This window comes from Bos javanicus, chromosome 17 (assembly GCF_032452875.1).
Source record: "Bos javanicus breed banteng chromosome 17, ARS-OSU_banteng_1.0, whole genome shotgun sequence".
Classification (NCBI taxonomy): domain Eukaryota; kingdom Metazoa; phylum Chordata; class Mammalia; order Artiodactyla; family Bovidae; genus Bos; species Bos javanicus.
Window position 1 is genome coordinate 70,215,776 of NC_083884.1, and position 25,104 is coordinate 70,240,879.

General features: G+C 53.8%; 1 protein-coding gene across 2 annotated transcripts in view; it reads left to right on the top strand.

Annotated features, from left to right (window-relative positions):
* The window catches only part of OSBP2 (oxysterol binding protein 2), a 123,856-nt gene extending 103,782 nt beyond the window's left edge, over positions 1-20,074 (top strand). Inside the window, exons 1-12 of one of the 2 annotated variants that reach the window (XM_061385377.1) lie at positions 1,532-1,617; positions 5,990-6,182; positions 6,612-6,729; positions 7,608-7,656; positions 7,832-7,978; positions 8,713-8,958; positions 10,758-10,878; positions 11,128-11,231; positions 11,305-11,400; positions 11,481-11,665; positions 18,182-18,408; positions 18,569-20,074. In XM_061385377.1, coding sequence (XP_061241361.1) covers positions 6,677-6,729; positions 7,608-7,656; positions 7,832-7,978; positions 8,713-8,958; positions 10,758-10,878; positions 11,128-11,231; positions 11,305-11,400; positions 11,481-11,665; positions 18,182-18,408; positions 18,569-18,711 — 1,371 coding nt within the window. In that variant the 5' untranslated portion in view covers positions 1,532-1,617; positions 5,990-6,182; positions 6,612-6,676 and the 3' untranslated portion in view covers positions 18,712-20,074. Of the gene's footprint in view, positions 1-1,531; positions 1,618-5,989; positions 6,183-6,611; positions 6,730-7,607; positions 7,657-7,831; positions 7,979-8,712; positions 8,959-10,757; positions 10,879-11,127; positions 11,232-11,304; positions 11,401-11,480; positions 11,666-18,181; positions 18,409-18,568 lie in introns of those variants that run through there. The other variant, XM_061385376.1, reaches the window with a different exon arrangement.
* Positions 20,075-25,104: the final 5,030 nt, after the last annotated feature.

Sequence of the window (25,104 nt, forward strand, 5' to 3'; positions counted from 1 at the left end):
CCAGATGGGGCCGGCTCCTGCCCACAAGGGTGAACTATTTTGAGTCTGGAAGGAGCTACTTGAAAATGTGGAGGGAAGTGAGAAGCCGCCCCCACAGGGTCGTGAGCGAGTGCCCTCCACGTCCAGGGATCCAGGCTGAGCCAAGCCCACAGGAGCAGGGGGCCTGGCCCCAGGAGCGGCTCAGCCCGGAGGGGTGGCGAGGCTGGTGGACGCACGATGTGGCTACATGGCTGGTCCTGAGCCACAGAGGCCTCCTGGAGAGCTCGGCACTGCTGTGGCTCCTCGGGGGCCCTTGTTCTCAGTCTCAGAGCCTGGATGGCTGTGCTTCTCCCCAGGTGGCCACCTGTGACCTGGGCAGTCCCTTCCCACCGTTGGGAGGCGAGCGCAGAGGCCAGCCTGCCGCTCCTGGGTGGGAGGGGAAGGTGGCTCCCCAGACCTGGCATGAGCTGCTGGCCACACAGAGGGGCTCACAGAATTTCCCCCTATTTGCTGCCTTTAGTACCACAGAGCAGTGGGGGCGGGTCCAGACGATGTGGCCCACAGGAGGGTCGATGTAGCAAGGTGGCTGGCTGCCCGCCAACCTGGGAGCCCAAGGCTGAGAGCCAGCCACGGGGCCATGCACCCCGGGCAGGGCCTGGCTGCTGCAGGGGAGGCGTGGCCCTTCCCCCATCCTCCCTGTGAGCTGGGTGAGCGGAACCTGCTGGGTGTCGAGGGCTGGAGACCATTTCCGAGCTGGCCCTGTGGCCGAGGGTGCCTGCCCTGCTCAGTCCTGGGCGTTGGCCCTTGAACCCACCTCCTCTGTGGCTCTGAGGGCCACCCAGTCGACACCCACAGACTCCCCGGCACCTTCGTGGCCCAGCCGGGGTGGCTGTGGCCAGGCAGGAGACCGATGGTTTCTGAGTGGCTGCTGGGAAGGCCAGACCCAAGCAGGGGTCCCAGCTCTGCAGACCCTCCTAGACCTCGAGAGGCTCCTGGGCCAGGTAGAGAGGGGTGCAGAGACCCAGGCGGAGGCCCGACGCCCTGCTCACCGGCCCGCGTGTGGGGAACAGGGAGGCTGTGGTTGCGATGAGGATTAGGATTAGGGGGGACGAAAGCGATTTAGTGTGCGTCCTCCTTCCTCTGGGTGCGGCTGGGCTGGGGGCGCAGCCCAGACCCTCGGCGTCTGCCCCACAGTACACCTGCTGGGGTGACTGGCAGCCGCTTCCCTTGGGCCCCAACGGGCTCCCCAGGTGGGCAGCCCTCAGCTGTCCTCACAGGCCTGCCCCCGGGTGGGTGGCAAGGCGATGCCGTGAGGGGCCCCGGTGCAGGCCCAGGGCGGTGTGGGCGGCTCTGCAGCGGCCTGGGGCGCTGCTCCTGTACAGGGCGGGGCCTCGGGGGAGATGAGCTATGACCGTGCTCATGGCCAGGGTCAGCCAGGCCCTCCCGGGGCTGCCGGGAGCCACCCCCGGCTGCCTGCCCATCGCCGGGCCCCAGGCCTAATCCAGCTTAGCGAGCGCAGCTCAGCATTCTGGGCGGCGGGGCCAGGCCAGCCCCTGCTCCCTCTGCACCGGCTGGGATGGGGCCCGGGGAAGGGCGGCAGCCTCAGGGGAAACCACTGCCTCTGGGGACGGACACCAGGTAGGCAGCTCGGGGCGGCGAAGGCATGGGCTCCCATCACCTGTAGACCCCCACCCCTGATCCCTGGCGTCGGTGGGAATGGCCCACCCCGGCCACATGCAGTCCAGAGGCGGCCCTGGACTCCCTGTGCCCCTGTGGCTCCGTGTCGACCTGTCCTTCAGAGACGGTGAGGTGGGGGGGCGCCGGGATTTTGGCGGGCAGCCCTGGCCATGTCAGCAACAGTCTCAGCTTCAGGGACCAGGCAGGGCAGCATCCCGAGGAGCCTGGCTCCGCTGCAGGGAGGCCCTGGAGGCCACACCAGCCCAAGGGGCGCCCAGACAGGCGTAAGTATCCATCTTGACAAGGGAGACTCGGACCCTGGTCCTAAAGCACAACCTGCTGTCTTGAGCAGGTCCCTTGGCCTCCCTGAGCCGCACGTCCTCACCATACTTGTAATGGTTCCTCAGGGCTGTGAGGATGCCCCTGACAGCCCTTACCCCAGCCTGTGGGGGGGTCAGAGGGTAGTGGGGCTGGAGAAAGGGAGGAAGACACAGGGGCCACGTGGGAGGAGGAGTGTGGGGAGGGACAGGGCCCCAGAGGTGAGTGTGGAGGAGGTCCGGGACCAGGTCTGAGAGAAGCTGGGCGAGAAAATGGTCGTTTCTAGAGTATTTAGAGCCTCATGAACATCAAGAGGAGGAGGAAGGGAGGCTAATTCATCTTCATACCACAAGCATCTTTCCCTCCTTGGCTTTGTCGTTCTCTAAGTGTTTATTTGGCTGTGCTGGGTCTTGGCTGCAGCCTGCAGGAGCTGTTTCCCTGACCAGAGATCAAACTTGGGGCCCCTGCGTTGGGGGAGTGGAATTTTAGCCACTGGATCACCAGAGAAGCCCCTTTTTACACTGATTTACATTGCTAACTTGAGGTATATGGCAACATGGTTCAGTTATTTATTCATTCTTCTCCGATTCTTTCCAAGTTATTACAAGATACTGAGTCGAGTTCCCTGTGCTGGACAGTACTCCTTGTTATCTTCCCCTCCTTGCTTTTGCTGGCAGGGCGCTGAGGCCACGTGGAGTTCTCTGAGTCTGTGTGAATTATGCAGGTTGACCTTTGGCTCTTATATACTGTTATTTGTGGCTCTTTCACAAGCATTGTTTTAAATGCTGTGAGTTATATAAAAGCAAAGCATCCACCTCTGTTAAAACTGGAGGGGTGACTGCAGGATCTCTGCAGGGCTGGGGGGAGTGACGGCAGCAGGTGCCACGAAGCAGCGCTTCGGCAGAGGCCCTTGGGGAGCTGCCAAGCCAGTCCAGTGGGGCAGGCCAAGTACCACCGGGCAGGGCACCCACAGACCCCAAGAACCAGAAAACCGTGAGCACCCATCACGTGTGTCTCCCGTAACAGGGCTCCACGCATGGCTCAGCCCTGGTCCCTTCATGCCCTACCCAAGACGGGCAAGCCAGGGGCCCTGGCATCCTGTCCTGCTCGCCCCTTCTTCACCTAGGCAGCCCCTCCTCCCTGGGCCTCAGTTTTGGGGGCTTAGGAGCCCCCAGCAAGGGTCTTCCCTGAAGCGGTGGGCCCAAGAAGACAAGGGCACACCCCTCCCACCAACTCTAGGCCTCTGGGGTGAGTTTCTAACACACCACACACCCAGCTCAGTGGCCCGAGAGCTGCCCAGACCAGCAGCGGAGTGGACCAGTACCCTACAGTTAGGGCTCCCTCCTCGGGTGGCAAACAGGTGGCTGGAGTCCAGACTACCTGACGGGGTGCTGGGGCTGTGCTCAGGTCACTGGGGTCAGCAGGGGAGGGGTGACGCGTGCTCGGGTCACTGGGGTCAGCAGGGGAGGGGTGACGTGCGCTCAGGTCACTGAAGGCTGGCAGCTCACCAGGGTGGGCTGAGCTCTGGGTCAAGGACCTGGGGTCCTGGGGCTCCTGTGTGGGGGACGTTTCTGAGGGGGTGCTCGGCCCTCCCATCCCTCTGCTGCCTCTTAACCTGCCAGGGCAGACCCAGGAGAGAGGTGCCTTCCAGTCTGGCCCCTGCAGGGGCGGTCAGCGGCTGCTGTCAGGGCCCCTACCCTGAGGTTTACTGTGAGGAGGGGCGGGGCAAGGGTGAAGCTGGGGCCACTGTGGGACCCAGGGTGGGAGGCTTGGCTCCAGGTCACAAACTCGGGAGCAGGACAGATGGGCCTGGAGCAGGCCTCCTCAGACCCACCTTGGGGCCCCCAGGTTGTGCGGTAGTCCGTGGCTGCAGCTCCAGTCCAGGGGGTGAGCCTTACGGAGCCCACTGAGCCCTAGGCCTGCAAGGGCCGGGCTGCAGCCTCTCACCTCCAGAGCCTGCTGAGCACATAAGCAGCTTTCTTCCCTTCCCCACGAGTCTCTCCCTCCCCCAGCCCGTGTCGGGACACCTGTCACAAATCCCTGCCCCGCTGGAGAAGTGAGTTACAGTGGCTTGGGTGTGGCTGGGCAGGGATCAGACCTGCCAGGGAGGGCAGGGGCCCCTGAACACACCCGCTCCCCAGAGCCTTGCAGGGGAGCTTCTGGGGACTGAGCCTGTTTCCTCTTTTGTCAGATAGGGACAGTCCTTCTCCTCCCACCTTGAGGACTCTGCTGGGTGAGCAGGGACAGGGGCTCACGAGTGCGGGGTCTGCAGGGCATTCCTGTTGGGGTTCACGGACAGGACGTGCGCTCAGAGAAGCCGAGTGGCCCATGCAGGAACTGGGCATTCCCACTCTGATCTCTCACCCTTTTCTGGTTTCCTTGAGGAGAGCCCTGCCCACTGTGTGCTGCGGGGGCTGGGGGGCGGTGAGAGGAGATGGGGTGACGGAGGGAAGGTGCCTGGGAAGAGCTTGTTAAGGGGCGACGTGCAGGACCAGCTGAGCAGCCGGCCCTCTGGAGCCCCAGGCCAGGGCCCGTTCCACCGGCCAGGCCGCCCCCGCTGGGGGCACAGCTCCCTGTGGGGCGGGAGAGCCGGCTGAGCCCGGGCAGGGTGCTGACCTTCATGAACAGGGTGTCCGTCAAGTGCTCCCTGGCCCTGAGCTCTGCGTTGCCCCTGGCTCCTCCCAGCAGCCCTTCAGGTTGTGCTGCGTGGCCCCTGTGCCTTTCTCCCTGCAGGACTCAGCTCTCTAGTCCTCGGGGAGGGGCCACGTGCCATGTTCATGGAGCGCAGTGGCTGGGGAGGGTGGCGGCCTGAGACCACCAGTGCAGCTTGGGCTGGGAGCCAGTGTCCTTTCTGACCACGTTAGTGGGGTCCAGAAGGGCAAGTCCAGAGTGTCCGGCTTGGAACTCTCTGCCCCCCAGGGACAACGGAGGCCCGGCCCCCTCTGCACTGTGGCAATGGGGCAGAATGGCCATCCCCCCCCAGGGACAACGGAGGCCCGGCCCCCTCTGCACTGTGGCGATGGGGCAGAATGGCCATCCCCCCCCAGGGACAACGGAGGCCCGGCCCCCTCTGCACTGTGGCGATGGGGCAGAATGGCCATCCCCCGCCAGGACAACAGAGGCCCGGCCCCCTCTGCACTGTAGCGATGGGGCAGAATGGCCATCCCCCCCAGGGACAACAGGGGCCCGGCCCCTCTGCACTGTGGCGATGGGGGCAGAATGGCCATCCCCCGCTTCCTCGGTGGGGGCCGGAACCACCTGTGGACCCAGCAGGCTGAGCAGAATCTGGGTGTCAAAGCGGCCACAAGTCTGAAGGGAACTTGTGGTAACTGACTGTGTGCTAACTCGGTACAAAATTCTGAGTCCCAGTTCCTTTGCTGGAACTGGGGGCTTCCACGGTGGCTCAGACAGTAAAGCCTCTGCCCATGTATGGGAGGCCCAGGTTCCATCCCTGGGTGGGGAAGATCCCCTGGAGAAGGAAATGGCAACCCACTCCATTACTCTTGCCTGGAAAATCCAATGGATGGAGGGCAGGCTACAGTACATGGGGTCGCAGACGGTTGAGCACAACTGAGCAACTTCACTTCTCCTTTGCCGGACAAGACCCTTTAGCTCCGGGCCAGGCAGTGCAGCAGAAAGCAGGTGGCTTTCCTTCTTTCTGCACCTAAGTCAGGGTCTAGCCCGGGCTGCCAGGAGTGCGCTGGTTCCAGCGGGGACGGGGTTGTGAGAAACCTCAGGCCCCGCACACAGAGAAGCTGTGGCAGCTGAGAGCTGGGGCCCGCCCTGAGAAACACCCAGAGCGCTGGCTGCTGCTGGCAGCACCAGCTTGCTGCTCTTGAAGGGCGTCTCAAGTGCGGGCTGCCAACCAGGGCAGACGCCAGGCTGGCTCTGAGAAAGCTGGGGTCTCGACGCCACGACAGGCACAAGGGGCAGCGTGGGTATTTCTGAGCCCTTTGGGGATGGACCCCCCGTGGCCTCCCTCTGCTCACAGGCCACCCCCCACCCCCCGCCCCAGGCTTGCAGGGACTTCCTGGAACTAGCGGAGACGCACAGCCGGAAATGGCAGCGAGCCCTGCAGTATGAGCAGGAGCAGCGCGTCCACCTAGAGGAGACCATCGAGCAACTGGCCAAGCAGCACAACAGCCTCGAGCGCGCCTTCCGCAGCGCCCCGGGCCGGGCCGCCAACCCCAGCAAGAGCTTCAGCGAGGGTGAGCGGGCGCCTGTCCACCCGCCCTGCTCCCTCGGCGTCCCCTCTGCCAGCTGGCTCGGCTTCTGCGGCCCCCCAGACGCACAACCTTCCTGTCCACACCTGTTGCCCGCCCGTGCCCCTGCACCCCCATGACGGGCACAGGCTCCAAAGACGAGCCCCGTGGCCAGACCTCCTGGGTGCCAGGTGGCCGCCCACCTAACCTGGGGCTCGGAGGTCACAGGCGCCCCGGGAAGGGGAAGCCGGGCCACTGGCCAGCATTTTGGGAGATGGGAGAAGCTTCCGGAAGGAGGGAGGCTCCCTGGGCAGGAGGCTGAGAGGGAAGCCCATTCCGGGGAAGGGAGCAGGGTGGCTGGCGGGTGACAGGCTCTGCACTGCCAGGGGGTGGGGGCAGGAGGCTGCCGGCTGAGGCAGCGCGGTGTGTCTCTAGGAAGCCTCTTCACCAGCAAAGCCGAGGACAGTGAGGACGATGAGGACACAGAGTACTTCGACGCCATGGAAGACGCCGCGTCCTTCATCACCGTGACCACTGAGCCCAGCGAGGACGGGTGAGCGCCTGGCGCCCACTCCCAGACCGGCCTGCCCCTCACGCGCCTCCGCTCTTTGCACTCCGGGTTTTCTTCTCAGTCGTGGTCCAGACGGGAAGCCTCTCATTCTCCACCTCGAAGCTTTTGTTTCATTTCTCGTAAAAGCCAGCTCTTTCAGAAATGATCTGTCTAAATACCCGTTAGTAGTGACGGGGACAGCTGACAGCCACGCTGCCAGTCTCGGGGCCTCAGGACACAGCCAGGCGTGCGGGAGCTGGCAGGACGTGCTGGAGAAGCAGAGGGAGGTGGGGCTGTGGGCAGGGGAGCGCGCGGGGCGGGAGCGCGGGCTTCACGGGCTTAGGGCATGGGCCTCACCAGGGCTGCTCACTCTCGCCAGGGCGCCTCAGGTCCTGACACCCGGGGGGGCTGCGTTGGTTGGCATGGGGGCCCTGAACTCGATCTGGGAAGGAGCTGCCTCTCCACGTCCTGGGGACACCGACAGAACTGCAGCCCCCTGCCCATCCCCAGGCGTGTCTGGCTTCCCGGCAGCCCCAGACCCACGCCTGTGCTACTGCCCCTCGAAACCCAGCCAGGCAGGAGGGGGCCCGTGAGAACCTGTGGCTGCTCCTCCTCTGCCTTCGTGGACCAGCACGTCTCACCACCTCCCTGTCCTGGCTTCTTCCAGGGAGAGGCCTGGTCTGGAGTCCTCTTACCCGCTTAGGGAATTTCTGGTCAGCTCAGCAGGATATTTCCAACTCAGAGTCATCTTCTGTTTCCCAACAATGTTTGAAACAAAGTCTTGAAAATTCTGGCTGCCCAGGGAGCTGGATAGAAGGGGGCCAGGCCCCCAGGAGGCCTTGGGATTTGGAAACAACTTGCCTCTCCTTTGTTTCCCACAGAAAAGCTGAGGCAGGGACTGCAGGCTCCGTGGAATGGACTGCAGACAACGTGAGTGAGGGGACCCTGGGGGGGGGAAGTGGGGAGGCCGGCACTTTGACCTCAGGCCCTTCGGGGGGCCCTGCACCCTGGGGGCCTTCATCTCAGCCCCGGCAGAGCCTGCCCCTCCCCCAGCAACATGCCAGCCGGCGCCGCCTCTGACGGGTGAACTCCGCGTCCCTGGCAGGTGCTGGATGGCGCCTCGCCTGTGCCCCAGGGGCCCCCCAAAGTCAAGAGGCGTGTCCGCATCCCTGACAAGCCCAACTACAGCCTTAATCTCTGGAGCATCATGAAGAACTGCATCGGCCGGGAGCTCTCCAAAATCCCCATGCCGGTAGGGGCCAGGCAGGGGCCCCGGGGGTCTGTGCTGGTTCCTGGAGGGGACGTAGTGGCCCGTGGGAAGTGCACGCAGCCCTGATGTTGTTTTCTTAGCAGCACACTTGAGCACATATCGCATTATTGAATCGTGTCCCTCGGACTCAGGGAAGGAGCCAGGGAGGGGCTCTGCTGATCAGACGTGGGGCTCATGGACCGCCACCTGCCCTGGCAGGAGGGGAAATGGTGGGGCTGGGTTGGGTGTGGGCCGAGTGGGCCTGCCCTCTCTGAGCTGGGCTGCCCCAGGCCCCCACCCCAGCAAGGTCACTGCAGGCAGCTGACCACAGCGGCCTCCCCAAAGAGGGGAGCCGGGGCTCCAGGTTGGACTTGGTTTCGCTCTGTGACCCAGGGCAGAAAGCTGCGTGACAGCTCAGAGTGCAAGGTGGACCCACGTCGTCCACTTGCTCGCTCGCTCGCTCCCTGACTCCTAGGAGTCACTGCCGGGGCGCCTGCATCCTAGGAGGGGAGACTGAAGGTAAACCTCACCGTTCTGCCAAGGCCGCAGGTCGGACCATGGTGAGGACCTGGAGAAAACGGAGGCAGGCGAGGGCAGGCGAGGGCAGGCAGGGCGGCAGAGGAGCCTCCCAGTGATGGTGGTCTGAGCGGTGACGTCCCTGGACGGGAGCAGAGCAAGGCTGTGGTGACGGCCCCAGGTCCGTGCAGACCCCGGACCAACCCCCCGCCCGCCTGCAGGTGAACTTCAACGAGCCCCTGTCCATGCTCCAGCGGCTGACGGAGGACCTGGAGTACCACTGCCTGCTGGACGCGGCGGCGCGCTGCGGCAGCGCAGTGGAGCAGATGTGCCTGGTGGCCGCCTTCTCCGTGTCTTCCTACTCCACCACCGTGCACCGCATCGCCAAGCCCTTCAACCCCATGCTGGGCGAGACTTTCGAGCTGGACCGTCTCGATGACATGGGCCTGCGCTCCCTCTGCGAGCAGGTGAGGCTCCAGCCAGGCCGGGGGTCAGGGTCAGACAGACGGGACACGGACTGACCCCGGGGGCCATCAGGCCAAGGCCTGGTCAGGTGGCTGGGTCTCCCGTGGAGGGGCAGGCTCCCCAGAGAGGCGGGGGGGGGCCGCGTGGGAGGAGCGCTGCGGGGGAGGAGGCCCCTTGCGGCCAGGAGCGGTGGGCAGGGGCGTCTGCAGGGACCCGCGGGGCTAGAGCTGCTGGGGTCTCCGCTGAGCTGAAGGCCTGCGCCCCGTGCGCTGTGGTCAGCGACGGTGGAGGCTGGGGGTGATGAGCCCCAGGCCCCACCCTGGCACCCTCGTCTGCAGAAGGGCAGTTCCAGCCATGCGGCACTGCGTGCTGGGGGGCAAGGCAGCCGGGACAGACCGGTCAGGCTGCCGCTGAGCGTCTGCTCTGTCGGCCGCTGCTGCGGGCCCAGGGATGAGTCAGGACGCTGACAGTCTGCAGTCCAGTGGCTGGTTCCAAAGGCATGCTCGGCCTGCCGCATGGGGCTGTGGGAAGCCGGACCAGGGGAGGTCGGAGGTCAAGCAGAGGCACCTTCAGGAGGGGTGGCTGTAAGGAGCGGGGCTGGGGAAGGCAGTGGCGATGCCCAGGGTTCCTGAGCAGAACAGAGCTGAGCCCTGCCCACGATGGACCAGAAGGTGCTCGCGCTGGGGGGTCTCATGGGCCGGGGCGGGGATAGATACTGTGTGGATGGACGGTTCTGGCTCTTTTAGGAAGGGGGGTGGTCTGGGAGCAGCTTGGCTGACAGAGTGGGGGAGAGACAGCCGCTGAGGTCAGAGAGAAGGGGGCGGGCGGCAGGAGGCCTCTGGCTCTTCTCTGTGTGGAGGAGTCACTGGAGGTAGAGGGGGCCGTTTTATGGGGAGCCCCCCGCCGCCGCCGCCATGGGGAGAGTGCAGCGTGCAGGGCGGACTCTGGATGCTGTTTTGAAGAACAGCCAGGATTTGCTAAGGATTAGAGGAGGAACGTGAGAAGGGCCAGGCATTTGGTGTGAGCGCTGGACGGACGGGGTCATCTGCCCGAGGAGGAGGCCGAGCAGAGCTCCAGGGCGCAGGGTCACGTCCTGAGTGTGGGGGTGGACTCCAGTGGGGACCCTGGCAGCTCACTCGTCACCCAGGAGCGGCTGGCAGGTCTGGGCTGTGGAAGGCAGTGGGGGTGCCACTGTGGGGCGCGTCAGGAGCCTCTGGGGGGGCTGGGCCCACACAGCCGCCGCGCCAGGTGGCCGCAAGACAGGAGGGGCTTCACCCCAACCCTGCGGTCAGCAGCCACAGAGACGAGGAGGACCAGGTGCGGGAACGCTGATGCGGTGGGTGTGGTGTGCTCAGACACAGTCGGGGTGCTCGGTGTGGGAGAGGACAGGGTGGAGGTGCCCAGCGGGCCGAGCAGGCGGCACCGCCGTCAGGCTGGGGCAGGAGCCGGGCTGGCTGGGGGCCTCCTGGTCTGGGCCACCTCGGTGCAGACACGCATGGCGTGACTGGAGTGGGTCTGAAGGCCTCCCTAGAGCCCATCATGCTCACTTCATTCACCCCGTTGCCACCCCGCCCCACAGCCCAAGTCAGGTGTGGAGACCCCCAGGCCGCTGGCTCAGGCCCGCGGTGGTGGGGCGCCCGCCCTGCCTCCCCCCACCCAGGCTGCTCCCACTGCCACGCCCTCGCTGTGTGGCTCTCCTTTCTGGGGGGTCCAGGGCCCCCCGTGCATCTGTCCCCCAGCTGGTAGGGGAGGGGCCTGGGCCGTGTCCACAGACACTCGTGACCCGTGGGCCTGGTCTCAGGTGAGCCACCACCCGCCGTCCGCCGCGCACTACGTGTTTTCCAAGCATGGCTGGAGCCTCTGGCAGGAGATCACCATCGCCAGCAAGTTCCGGGGGAAATACCTCTCCATCATGCCGCTAGGTGAGCAGGGGCAGAAAGACGTGCTGGGCAAGGGCGAGGGCCTGCCGACCCCGAAGCCAGCTTGGGGCCTCTGAGGGTAATGGGAGTCCCCCAGAGGCCTCCTGGATCCCCCCGGGCCTGCGCCCTGTCCCCAGTCTCTACAAATGCTTCTTCTGGTCCTCAGGACCCCAGGATTATGGGTGGGTGGGGCAGGTTGGCTGGGACCCAGCTTGGCAGGCTATGACCTCTGACCCTGTGTCTGGCTTCCAGGTGCTATCCACTTAGAATTCCAGGCCAGTGGGAATCACTACGTATGGAGGAAAAGCACCTCGACTGTGCATAACATCATTGTGGGCAAGCTCTGGATTGACCAGGTCAGGGGGTGCCCCAGGGGAGGGCCACTGGGCCGGGCAGGTAGCAGCCACTGAGCACCCCCTGCCTGTCCAGACAGGGGACGTTGAGATTGTGAACCATAAGACAAAGGACCGGTGCCAGCTGAAGTTCCTGCCCTACAGCTATTTCTCCAAAGAGGTGGCCCGGAAGGTAAGCACGGCCGCCTCTCCAAGTCTTGGGCGACCCCGGGGTGGGGCACGTGCCCACACCGGCCCTGCCAATGCCCACAGGTGACTGGAGTGGTGAGTGACAGCCAGGGCAAGGCCCACTACGTGCTGTCCGGCTCCTGGGACGAGCAGATGGAGTGCGCCAAGATTGTGCAAAGCAGCCCCAGCAGCCCCAGCTCAGATGGGAAGCAGAAAACGGTCTACCAGACGCTGCCGGCCAAGCTGCTGTGGAAGAAGCACCCGCTGCCGTGAGTGGGGCCGCGGGGCCAGGCGCAGGCGGGGGGGCGGCATGGTGGCGAGCGGGCCGCGGGGCCAGTGGGAGGCACGGGGAGCACAGAGAGCGCTCTGTCCCCCCCATGAGGGGCAGACGTGCAGCTGGAGTCACGCGTGACACAGTGTGACGGGCAGCAGCCAGTCCTTCACAGAGACTTGGGCAGGCCCCACAGGCCATGGCAGGGACACAAACGCAAGGACAGGAAGCGCAGCAAACAGGAAGCTATAAACAGTAGCGCAGCTGACTCCGAAGAAAAGGAAGCAAGTTCTACAAAAGAAAGATCAAGGAACTGAAATTGAGAACTCCACGGAAAGGATTAATAGAGTGAACCCACTGACTGGCTACAGGTCAGAAGAAATAACCAAAATCTTCAGATAAAGAGACAAACCCTGAAAAAGACAAGAAGCTAGAGTGAGAAGGCTGACCACCTGGGGACCCAGAGAGAGTCCCGGGAGCAGCGCACGGGCACCCCTGGAGCCTGCCGGATGCAGTGGGGATGTGCAGTGCACGTGGGGTTGGAGAGCAGGGTCCAGCAGGCAGGTCAGAGTCCAGAAGAAAGAGACCAGCAGAGAAAGCAGCAGAGAATTTTCCACATCTAAGTCTATACAAGGAGATGTTAAAACTAGCTCAGAGAAGATAGTAAGTAGCTAGATTTCTGAAAGACTTTACTTTCCAAGCACCAGTAGACAGACAGACATCTCCTCATGGGCAACGTCACAGAAGCTTGAAAAGTCAAATGACATCTTCCACGTGCAGAAAGACTCGCTGCCAGCTTAGACTTAGTTGCACACCTGGCAAGAACATCTTTACAGACTGAAGTTGCAACAGGCATTTTCGAACAACTCCTTTTGCCACCAGCAGACCTGCGCTAAAGGACAGAGCTCCCAGATGGAAAAACCAAGACGTGTGAAATGAGGAACAAAACCTACGTGAACAGTGAAGGAATAAGAACCTCTCATGAAGTTCAAAATCTAAACATTTAATACAACTGCACTCCTCAGTCCGTGAAATTCTCCAGGTCAGAATACTGGAGCGGATAGCTGGTTCCCTTCTCCAGGGGATCTTCCCAACCCAGGGATCAAACCCAGGTCTCCCACATTGCAGGCAAATTCTTTACCCTCTAAGCCACCAGGGAAGCCCAGAAAAGGATTAACTGGAAGGAAAATTTTCAAAGGCCTTTCTGCTACCCAAGAGGAGGTTCAAGAGGCACACTAACTTCTGACTATGTTACGGTGGATACTGTAATTTCTAGATTAACCATGAAATTAATGCTTACTTGGAATCCTAGAAGGAAAGGAAAGGAAAGAAAAATAGAAAGGAGAGAGAAATAGTTAAAAGAAATAATGGAGATAAATTTCCCTGTATAAAAATGAAGACATGAAAGACCTTGGGCCCATCAGCATTCCAGAAACAAAAAATAAAGAAAAACTGCCTAGATCATACTATACTGAAAACCAAGAATACCAAGAAGGAAATTCTAATAGCTTCCCAACAGAGAAGATTTCAGTAGAGAATGAAAAATCAAATTGACATCAGATTTTTTAAACAGCCAATGTTGGAGTAATATTTTCAAAGTAATGAAGGGAATGAAATTAGAAGGTACAAGTTTCTGTCCAGTCGAGCTATCATTCAAAATATGAGGCTGTGATTAAAAAAAAACAATTCTCAGGTGAACAGCACCAAAAGGTCTGGCACACAAAACCCACAAAGAAAACAGTACTGGACATAACTTTAAAAGGGAAGGGAAGAGTCCAGAAGGTGCTACAGTACATGAATAAAAGATGGTGTGAAGGGTTTTTTTAAAATTACTAAGACCAAAGAAAAAAAGAGCAAACATTCCCACAACAACCCAGAATTAGAGTGTAGATGATGTTAACACAGTGGGGTTTGGAGAGACAAAGGACAAGGGATGTGAAGGCGGAGGCCGATAGATTTTTAAACCACTTAAAATATTTTTAAGAAAGGCAAATAAAAATAGTTAACACAGAAAGCATAATATATAGATGAAACACTAGTTACAAAGCAAAATATTGACTGAATTTTTAAAAATCCAGATGCATGTACCTTCTAAGAAATATCCAAAGTATAAAGATGGGCAAAGATTGAAAGTAAAAGATAAATAGATCATGAAAACACTAACCAAAAAAACTATAACAGCTATGCTATTATTTCAAGTAAAAACAGGCAAAAGCATTACCAGGAATGGAAGCGTTGCTACATGATAAAGGCTGAGTTCTTTGAGAAGATATGAACAGTATGCACGATACAAGCATCACGTGTGTCGTGCAAGGGCCTCAAAAACACACAAAGCACATGCTGACAGTGAAGGGAGAAACGGGGAAATCCGCCGCCCAACGGAAGACAGACTTCAATACGCTCCTCCCTCTCGTTGAGAGTTAAAACGGGGAAACAACTCAGCAAAATGGAGAGCAAAAAGCCACAGGATATACATATGGTTATGGCTACAACAGACAACACGCTTCTTCTCGAACACACACGGGGTTTATGCAGAACTCAGCTGTGCACTGAGCCCAAGGAGAGCCTCAACACTGCACAAGAGGCGGCACGCAGACCACAGGCCACGGGAGACAACCAAAGTTACACGCGGTACGTCAGAGAGTCCCCACGTAGTCGGGAAAAAATTTAAGTGCTAAGTAACTCATGGGGAAAGTAAAAAATTTGAATGGGAAGTTTTAAATTCTTCTGAGAAAAAAACCAAAACTGGCTGGATGTACCAAAGGCAATGCTTCAAAGGAAATTTTTGCCTTAAATAGGTATATAAGCTTATAAATAGTGTCATTCTAAGAAATTAGGGAAAGCTCAACATACAAACTGAAAGAAAAAAGAAAATATAGTTAAAAAGTAGAAATAAAGTTTAAAAAGAAAATACAGTTAAAAAGTAGAAATAAAATAAAGTTTAAAAAGTAAGAAGTAGATCTTTGAGGGAAAAAAATAGAAAACTACTGGCAAGACTGATCAAGAGAATATAGAAATACGTATTATTAATGTTTTCATTGTGTCTATTTTGATATTTAAAGTATAAACAGATCACTAAAATTCAGACTGGAAAGACAAATTTTTAGAAAAATATATCTTTTCTAAATACAATTTTTCTTGTAGAACTGAGTCTAGAAATAAAAAAGCATGAATAGTCCTATAATTAAAGATACTGAAGCAGTGGTTAAAAAATTCCTACAGGGAAAACACAAAGCCCAAGTCATTTTATAGGTGAATTCTACCAAGTTTTTAAGAAATAAATATCCCAATTTTATCTTTCAGACCATATAAAAAAGAAAAAATACTTTATTATACTGTGAGGCAAATATAAGATAACTGGTACCAAATGAGGATAAAAGAGTAGTAGGAACACAGAATAATAAACCCTTTTCCACTCATGGATAATAAGCACAATCCTAAAATGACACACCAGAAAATCCAACAGTATTAAACAAAACAAAAACGTTCTTCAATCATATTTTGAGTTTATCCTGGGTACACAAGGGTGATTTTATATTAGAAAATCCATCAATCACTTTGTTACATTAACAGATGTAAACAGATACAGAAAAAGCATCTTATGTGCCTCAACGTAAGATTAATATGCAGAAGTCAGTTGCCTTTCTACACACTGAAATCACCAGAAGGTACAGTTTAAGAGAAGACACCAATTATCACATCAGAGAATATCAAGGACCTTGCAGTAAATCTTGCAATATATGCAAGACCTCTACAGAGAAAACCCTAAAACTCTGCTGCGATATCAAGGAAGAGCTTAATGAATGGACAAAGATACCATGGTCATGGGTAGAAAGACTGAATATAAAAGTATCATGATCTAAAGAGTCAGTAAATCAAACAAAATCCCAATAGTGATTTTCCCGGTGGCTCAGTGGTAAGGAACCCACTTGTCAATGCAGGAGACATAAGAGACATGGGTTTTAATCCCTGAGGTGGGAGGATCCCCTGGAGGAGGGCATGGCCACTTCACTATCCTCGACCGGAGGATCCCACGGACAGAGAAGCCTAGCAGGCTACAGTCCATGCCGTCACAAAGTCAGACACAACATGAGTGACTCAGCACACACAGAGTCAGCAAATCCAGCAAAATCCTGATACTGAACTATTCATGGAACTTGGTATTATGATTTTCAAGTTTATATTAAAGAATAAAGGCCAGGATATTTCTAAAGAAGAACAGAAAAAAGACGACTTGCCCTACTAGACCCCAGGACTTATTCTGAAGCTGCAGTTTAACAGAATAGTGAGCCTGGAAACAGAAGCCTGGACGTGTATATATCTTTGCTACCGGACAAAGGTGGCATTATCCTATCCATGGAAGATGGCACCATGCACTAAAAGGATCTAGGGAAAATGGTTATCCATACAGAAGGTTAAGTGACTCCCTCACATTATAACAAAAATCAACTCCAAATAAAGGACTTCGAATAAGTATTAAGTCTGCTGCTGCTGCAGCAGCTAAGTCGCTTCAGTCGTGTCCAACTCTGTGCGACCCCATGGACTGCAGCCTTCCAGGCTCCTCCATCCATCTGACTTACTGTTAAACAATAAGTTAAACTCTAAGTAGAAAATATAGATGAGTATCTTCTAAAACTTAAGGAACTACATATTAAGTAAGACAAAAACAATGATGTATTCAATTAAACTTTTGTTCATTAAAAGAAATTTTGCTCATTGAAAGATGATTTAAAGAAAGTGAAAAGACAATAAATAAATTTGGAGAAAGTAATCACAATATTTACACCTAACAATTAGTATTAAGGATACGTATGTATTCTACTACAATTAAAAACAATAATTTAAAAAGAATACAGAGAGATCTTCTGCCTAGGGCTTCCCTGGTGAGTCAGTGGTAAAGAATCCTCCTGCCAATGCTGGAGACACAGGTTCAATCCCTGGTCCGGGAAGATCCCACATGCCATAAGGCAACTAAGTCCGTGCACGACAACTACTGAGCCCGTACTCCAGTGCCCAGGAACTGCAGCTACTGAAGCCCACGTGCCCTGGAGACTGCGCTCCACAGCGAGAGAAACCGCCGCAATTAGAAGCCCGTGCACTGCGCCCGGAGAGTGGCCCCTGCTTACCACAGCTAGAGAAAAGCCCACACAGCAACAAAGACCCAGCACAGCCAAATATAAATGAATAAAGAAAAAGTTTTTAAACTTCTAACTAATAAATAAAGCAAAAAAAAAAAAGTGCAAGGAAAATGCAAGGGTCATCAACACGAATTTCACAGAAAAAGCAACATGACCAGTCATCATATGAAAATTATCAACATCATCAGTAGTCAGGGAAATGCAAATCAAAATCACATGAGATATGCAGTTTTACCATCATTTGATTTGAAAAAATGAAAAGTCTGGTAATATCAAGTCTTTAAGATATGGATCCACAGTATCTTTTACACATTACTGGTGGCAATGTGAGCTGGTAGGACCACACTGGAAAGCAGCGTGACCTTACCTCCTAAAGAAGGATATCACAAACTCTGCAGCCCAGAAGTCCCACTTTTAGGTACTCAAGAGAATTCCTCTAAGTGTATAACAAGAAACATGAGTAAGATTACTCCAAAGCAGAAACTTGGAAACCACCAAAACAACCCAAATGTATGGGGTGAATAACTAGTATATTCACACAGTGCAGTATATACAGCAGATGAAACAAATGAACAGCAACATACAGTATAGATACATGTTGGTAATTTAAGTCTAAAAAAGCAACTCCCAGAAGGTTCTATGACATCTCTTTATACTTAAAAACAAGTACCTAAAATACAGAGAGACATACACACACACTTAAGCCTACACAAAGATGCAATAAAACTGTACCAAGGCGATGGCACCCCACTCCAGTACTCTTGCCTGGAAAATCCCAGGGACGGGGGAGCCTGGTGGGCTGCCGTCTATGGGGTCTCACAGAGTCGGACACGACTGAAGTGACTTAGCAGCCGCAGCAGCAAAAGGAAAGCAAAGGACTGATAAACCCAGGAGACCCGCCAGAGGCTGCCTGAGAAGGGAGTGGATTGGGGAGTTTTCCTCATGGCTACACGTAGATTTTGTCAGGATTCTACCTTTTGGTCAGGTGGGAAGGCTGCATTAATACAAGCAGGCCGTGTAAGGACCAACGTACCAAGCATCAGGACTAATCCAAAGCGCCTGAAACCCAAAAAAGCAGCAGTACGCGCTGCTTTTAAGGCTTCAAAAAAGCAGCACAGGACGTGCCTTCACACACGTTAAAGGAACTGACATTATAACACTTGAGGCAGATAACATGAAAAATCGGAGAGAATGGGCAAGTTTCCAGAGAAGTATAAGGTGGCGAAACAGATGCAGGTTGGTGGAGCCTGCAAGACGCAGGGAGGGAAGGGTGAGGCGGGCGCCAGGCTGGGTTTGGGGGTTCAGCGGGTGGACACGCAGGAGGGGAAGCAGAGGGGCCGAGTGTGTCCCGACTGCTCACCCACGGGACCCCGCAGGGACAACGCGGAGAACATGTACTACTTCTCCGAACTGGCCCTGACCCTCAATGAGAACGAGGAGGGCGTGGCGCCCACAGACAGCCGGCTGCGGCCGGACCAGCGGCTCATGGAGAAGGGCCACTGGGACGAGGCCAACACGGAGAAGCAGCGGCTGGAGGAGAAGCAGCGCGCCAACCGGCGCCGGCGGCTGGAGGCCTGCTCCCGGGGCTGCGGGGTGGATGAAGGTGAGCCGCTGGGAGAGGGGCCGGCGGGAGAGCCGCGGGGTCGCCCAGGAGCTGGGAAGGGCTGGGGGCTGCTGGCCGCGGGGAAGGGGCAGGGAGTGGCTTTCCGGGGACAGCGTCGGAAGCAGGCCGCCCATCGCCGCCCCGCTGTGCCGCCCCACAGAGAAGGAGGCCGAAGTGTATGTGCCACTGTGGTTCGAGAAGAAGCTGGATCCGCTCACCGGGGAGATGGCCTGCGTGTACAAGGGGGGCTACTGGGAGGCCAAGGAGAGGCAGGACTGGCACATGTGCCCCAACATCTTCTGAGCTCCGCCCGTCCTGCGGACACAGGCGCCCGCACGCCGCTCCACCTCCTGTTTTGCGCACTCAGTTTAGCGCTGTGTGGCCCTCCCACCCCACCGTTCCCTTCTGGTTTAATAACACTTTTTTGGGGCTCTCACCTTGGAAGGAGGAAGTGCTGACCCGGGTTCTCTCAAGCCCCCAGGTGCCCCGGGTCTCCCACCCGCCTTCACCATGGACTCGGGCCCCCTGGGGCCCCCAGCTCCAGTTCCCACAACTCAGGCAGGCTGGTCCAGGCCCTGGGCTGCCTCAGTCACCAGCCCCCCAGGGAGGAACCGGCCCCTCCCAGGGAGCCACTTCCGGGTTTTTTAGAAAAAGTTATCTCCCATTTCTTTTCAGCCAAGATGTTCAGTAAATATTTTTAGTACAGCACTTAGCGGACCACTTCCTAACTGTGCTTTCTTGCCACACAAGTGTCCTGGCAAGAGCCCCTTCTCTTTAAGACATCAGGAAGCCAGCCAGACCCTTTTGGGTCGGGAGCGCTGTGCAGCCCCAATAGCAAGGCCGTCTGTGTCTGAGCTGCCGGCCCCCCGGAAGCCCAGGACCCCCAGAGGAAGGAGCCAGGAGAGCACAAGTCTCTGGAGCTGCAGCCCCACCCATGGTTGGGAAGGGGCCCTGCGGGGCCGCCGCGTGGGTCTGAGGACAACCGCCCCGTGGAGCCCGGCCACCTGGGCTACTTCCCGCCCCGAGGGGCCCGGCGGGCCGCAGGCGCTTCGGCCACAGAACCACGCCACGTCAGCAATAAGAGCCGAGCCCCGGCCCAGCCTGGGCTGGTGGCCTGGGTGCCGGAGAACCCAGCGTCCCACCTCCGGGGTACCCCATCTCAGCGCCCGTGAGCTCTCTATTTGCCTGATTTATATGTATGAGATATAAATATATACAAAATAGCTATTTTGCTTAAATTTCTATGGTATGTAGAAGTGAAAAAATGAAGACAGGGTGCTCCTGTCTGAGTTTGGCCTTCCTGTCAGCTATGCCCTGCCCTCTCCTCACACCCCCTTCCAGTGGCTTCTGCCAACCACTGGGGGGAATGGGACTGGACTACTGTGGCCACTGTCCCAGCCCCTCAGAACTCCTATTCCAACCTGTCACACTTTGGTTTGGTCCTGAAAAGTCATCACAGGGTTTTACTTTCTACTCCAGGACTGGTTCTGTTTTTACAAAAATACAAAAGTGAAAACACCAACGTATGAAAGGCCTTAGGGTACCCACTGGAGGGTGGGCAGGCAGCCCCACACAGACTGTGGCAGAGCTGTTCAACGTTCCTCTTCTCAGAACTGTTTGGGAGTGAGCACCTTCTGACCAGTAATAAAGAAGCCTTGGATTTGGAGCTTCCCGTGGCCCTGCCCCTGTGTCTGTCTGTGACTGGGTGGGCGAGGCCACCACAGGGGAGCAGGCAGCGCCCACAGGTGGCACAGGGGAGGAGCAAGGCTCTATGCTGCTTGGCGCCGGCAGCAGGCAGTGGGGGGCTGGCCTGGATGGGGCAAGGGGGCACAGGAGCTGGTGGGGCAAGGCCTGGGGAGGGAGGCTGCGGAGGGCTGACACGGCACCCAGCAGAGTCACCGTTTGGCCTGGGGCCCAGGCAAGGCCCTCACCACTCTCCACAGGCACACTGGCCCTGGTGAGTTCTAGGGCTGCCCAACAACCATTACCTGGGACACTCTGTTGCGCCAAGTTGCCAAGCAACTTGGATCACTAGCTCTTGGGATCCATCCAAGGGCGGCTGGTCTGGCCCAGTGGGTGGTGCTCCCGCTGCCGGCACGTGCAGGTGAGAGGAGGGAGTCAGGCAGGGCACCACGAGGGTGGGAGCCAGGCGCCAGCCATCGGTCACGACCCCCCGTGCTGTGGGGTCCAAGACTGGCAACCACACAGTGCCCTCCTCTCCGTCTGTGGGAGCCAGGCACCAGCGAGTCCTGGCCACACTGCTGGAGGGGCAGCTCTCCCTGGAGAGAAGGGCAGCGGTGAGGCAACCCCAGGGTGGCCTGACCAGAAGGCAGGGGAGGAGGATCTGCTAGGGGAGGGAATGGGCTTTAAGAACAGAGTCTTCATATATCCAAATATGATAACAGCACATAAAAGCTGGTGGTGGTGGTTTAGTCGCTCGGGCGTGTCTGACTCTTGAGACCCCATGGACTGTAGCCCACCAGGCTCCTCTGTCCACGGGATTCTCCAGGCAAGAACACTGGATGGGCTGCCATCTCCTTCTCCAACATACATAAAAGCTAGCTACATACAAAACACTGATACTCCAAGCTGGTTTTACACAGAAATGCAAGAATGGGGCAAAATCGTTAAGTTTTTAGTTGTAAATCATTCATTATACCAACCAGTTCAAGAAGGACTTCTCCTTCTGGATGGTAGACTAGGTGACTGCATAATCCTTTGTAGAAAACTAGACATGTTGGGTAAAATTCTAAAACACCTTAAATGTATCCATGAGCTGGAAGAAGTATAAGGAAGCCTCAGGCCAAGAACTAAGCGGGTGTGGAAACCTGGGGAGATCAGAGCTCTAAAGCCTGCTTCTCACAGCCATTCACTGACGCCACTGAGCCTAAGTTTTCACTGCCTCAAATGACCCGCCTGCTACAGGGCATCCAGTAGGAGATATTCTTCCTAAAGCTCGGCCTCCACAGGGCTATACCTTCAGTATGATGGGGAATCAATCATTTTTACAAAAGCAAGGAAAATTGCTTGTCTTAAAGCAAAGCAGGAAAAAGAATCTAAGGATGTATAATCAGGAGTAGACTCTCACTTGGCTTCACAGCCCAAATGTTATCAGGGTGGTCCACGAAAACGTCTAGTAGAGAATATGGCGTGGTCCCAAACTGGCAATGTCCTCAGTCATCGAGAGAAGCACATCCTCTCTAGAGGCGCTCTCCTTCATTCCAGGCCTTATGGGACCCTAGACGTAAAACTGCAAGGAAAACGAGCAGCTCACAGTGTTAACAGCTCCAAACACACGAGGAAATACAACCACAAACAGGTATAAGCAATGGCCTACAAAAGTAACAGCAGAATCAGACATAACAAAACTCCTCAGTATAGTGAGATTAATGAGACACAATAACATGTTTAATGTATTTCTAGAAACAGGTGGCTTGAAAATGAAGTTTAAAGCATTCAAAAATACTAAAGAACTTGCAAAAGTTTTAAAAAATTACTAAAAATAATGAACAATTTTATAGCAGACTACACAAAAAGAGAATATTAATGACATAGAAGTGCGATCTGTGCAAAGTATCCAGAAAACAACACAGATGCAAGAGAGGTGAAGAACACGAGACATGGAGAATAAAGAGCAAACGTCCCATGTATGTCCAATCAAAATGCAAGAGAAGCACTCTGTTGATGACTAAAAAGTTCAACTTTTTAACAAGAAACACCAATATACAATACAGAGAGCCAATTCCAACAAATCCCAGTCAGAATAAATAAAAAGACATCCACAGCTATTATATATTTATATATATATATAATAATATATAATATAATATATATATATATATATATATAGAGAGAGAGAAATTGCAAGACCTTTAAAACAAGATTTTAAAAGGACTCAAATTTGGGTGGGGTATACCCTGAACGAGCACTGATCAGAGAGTTTACTTCTTCTGACCACCAAAGAAAGCCAGAAAACAATGAAGTGATTGCTCCAAAGTAGACGAGAAAATGTTAGTATTCCCAGTGAAAATATATTTCAGGAACCGAAGGAAAATAAAGACATTAACAAAATATCTTATTAAAACAATAAAAAATGGCTTATAGAGTTAGACTTTGATGAGTTAAGTACTATGTAAAACATAGAAAAAAAGGAATATTACATTTCTAAAATACAGGAAGAACATTGTATGTGGGGAAGAAATTTTCAGTTAATCAAAAGGAAAGAAGAGGAAAAAAGAAATGTAGATAAGGTGGAATAACAATGAATATAGTAAAGTTGCAGGATATAAAATTAACACACAGAAATTCCTTGCATTTCTATACACTAACAATGAAAAATCAGAAAGAGAAATTAAGGAAACAGTCCCATTCACCATTGCAATGGAAAAAATAAAATACTCAGGAATAAATTTACCTAAAGAAACAAAAGACCTGTATGTAGAAAACTATAAAACACTGAAGAAAGAAATCAAAAATGACACAAATATATGGAGAAATATATCATGTTTGTGGATTGGAAGAATCAATATAGTGAAAATGAGTATACTACTTAAAGCAATCTATACATTCAATGCAATCCCTATCAAACTACCCATGGCATTTTTCACAGAACTAGAAGAAATAATTTCACAATTTGTACGGAAACACAAAAGACCTCAAATAGCCAAAGTATCTTGAAAAAGATGAATGGAACTGGAGGAATCAACCTTACTGACTTCAGACTATACTACAAAGCTACAGTCATCAGGACAGTATGGTACTGGCACAAAGACAGAAATATAGATCAGTGGAACAAAATAGAAAGTCTAGAGATAAATCCACGCACCTATGGACACCTCATCTTTGACAAAGGAGGCAAAAATATACAATGGAGAAAACAGTCTCCTCAACAAGTGATGCTGGAAAAACTGGTCAACTACACTCAAAAGAATGAAATTAGAACACTTTTAACACCATACACAAAAATAAACTCAAAATGGATTAAAGACCTAAATACAAGACCCCAGAAACTATAAAACTCTTAAAGGAAAACATAGGCAGAACACTGACATATATCACAGCAAGATTCTCTATGACGCACCTCTCAGAGTAATGGAAATAAAAACAAAAATAAACAAATGAGACCTAATCAAACTTAAAAGCTTTTGTACAATGAAGGAAACTATAAAGTGAAAAGATAGCCTTCAGAATGGGAGAAAATAATATCTCCAAAATGTACAAGCAGCTCATGCAGCTCAATACCAGAAAAACAAACAACCCCATCAAAAAACGGACAGACATTTCTCTAAAGAAGACATACAGATGGCTAATAAACCTATGAAAAGATGCTCAACATCACTCATCATTGGAGAAACGCAAATCAAAACCACAATGAGATATCACCTCATGCTGGTCAGAATGCCCATCATCAGAGGGCTACAAACAATAAATGCTAGAGGGGGTGGAGAAAAGGGAACCCTTTTACACTACTGGTGGGAATGCAAACTGGTATGGCCACTATGGAGATCACTGTGGAGATTCCTTAAAAAACTGGAAATAGAACTGCCATACAACCCACTGTATTTCCTCCCTGAGGAAACCAGAAATGAAAGACACACACGTATCTCAATGTTCACTGCAACACTATTCACAGTAGCTAGGACATGGAAGCAACCTAGATGCCTGTCAGAAGATAAGTGGATAAGGAAGTTGTGGTACATATACACAATGGAGTATTACTCAGCTATAAAAAGGAATGCACTTGAGTCAGTCCTAATGAGGTGGATGAAACTGGAGCCTATTATACAGAGTGAAGAAAGAGAAAGACAAATACTGTATATTAACACATATATATGGAATTTTTAGAAAGACAGTAACAATGATCCTACATGCATGGCAGCAGAGGAGACACAGCTGTAAAGAACAGACTTCTGGACACAGTGGGAGAAGGTTAGGGCAGGGTGATTTGAGAGAACAGCACTGAAGCATCTATATGAGCATATGTGAGACAGATGACCCACACAAGCTGGACGCATGAGGCAGGGCACTCAAAGCCAGTGCTCGGGGTCGGCCTGGAGGGACGGGGTGGGAAGGAAGGTGGGAGGGGGGTTCAGTATCGGGGGAAACGTGTACCTGTGGCTGATTCACGTTGATTGTAAAGTCATTATCCTCCAATTAAATAAAATTTAAAAATAATTACAAATAAGAAGATGGAAATAAGTGAAAAACAAATACATAATAATTATACAAAATTTAAGTAACTTAAATGCTCTGGTAAGAACAAAAAATATCAAAATAAAAACAAAATTCAGCTGTATGTTATTTATAGGTAAACACCTAAAACATAACAACAAGGTAGACCTTAAGGCAAAAAATATGACTAGATGTCAACTTTTAGAAAATAAAATATCCACTGTATAATAATAATAAGTAAAATTCAAAGTTCTAAAACTCACAGCCATCTAATATCTCAAAATAAAGTAAAATGGACACAATCAAAAGGAGAACTAGACAAACCACAAACACTTCAACATATCTTGCCCAGTAATGAGGTCTCAGACAAAAAATATTAGCACTGGTTCAAAAAACACAATTAACAACTTGGCATAATGGGCACATACAGGGAATTACACATAAATGCAAAATACTTATTTCTGAAATGCACACAGAGCATTTATGAATATTAGCCACACACGTGGACCAGTTGTAAAGCCTCAA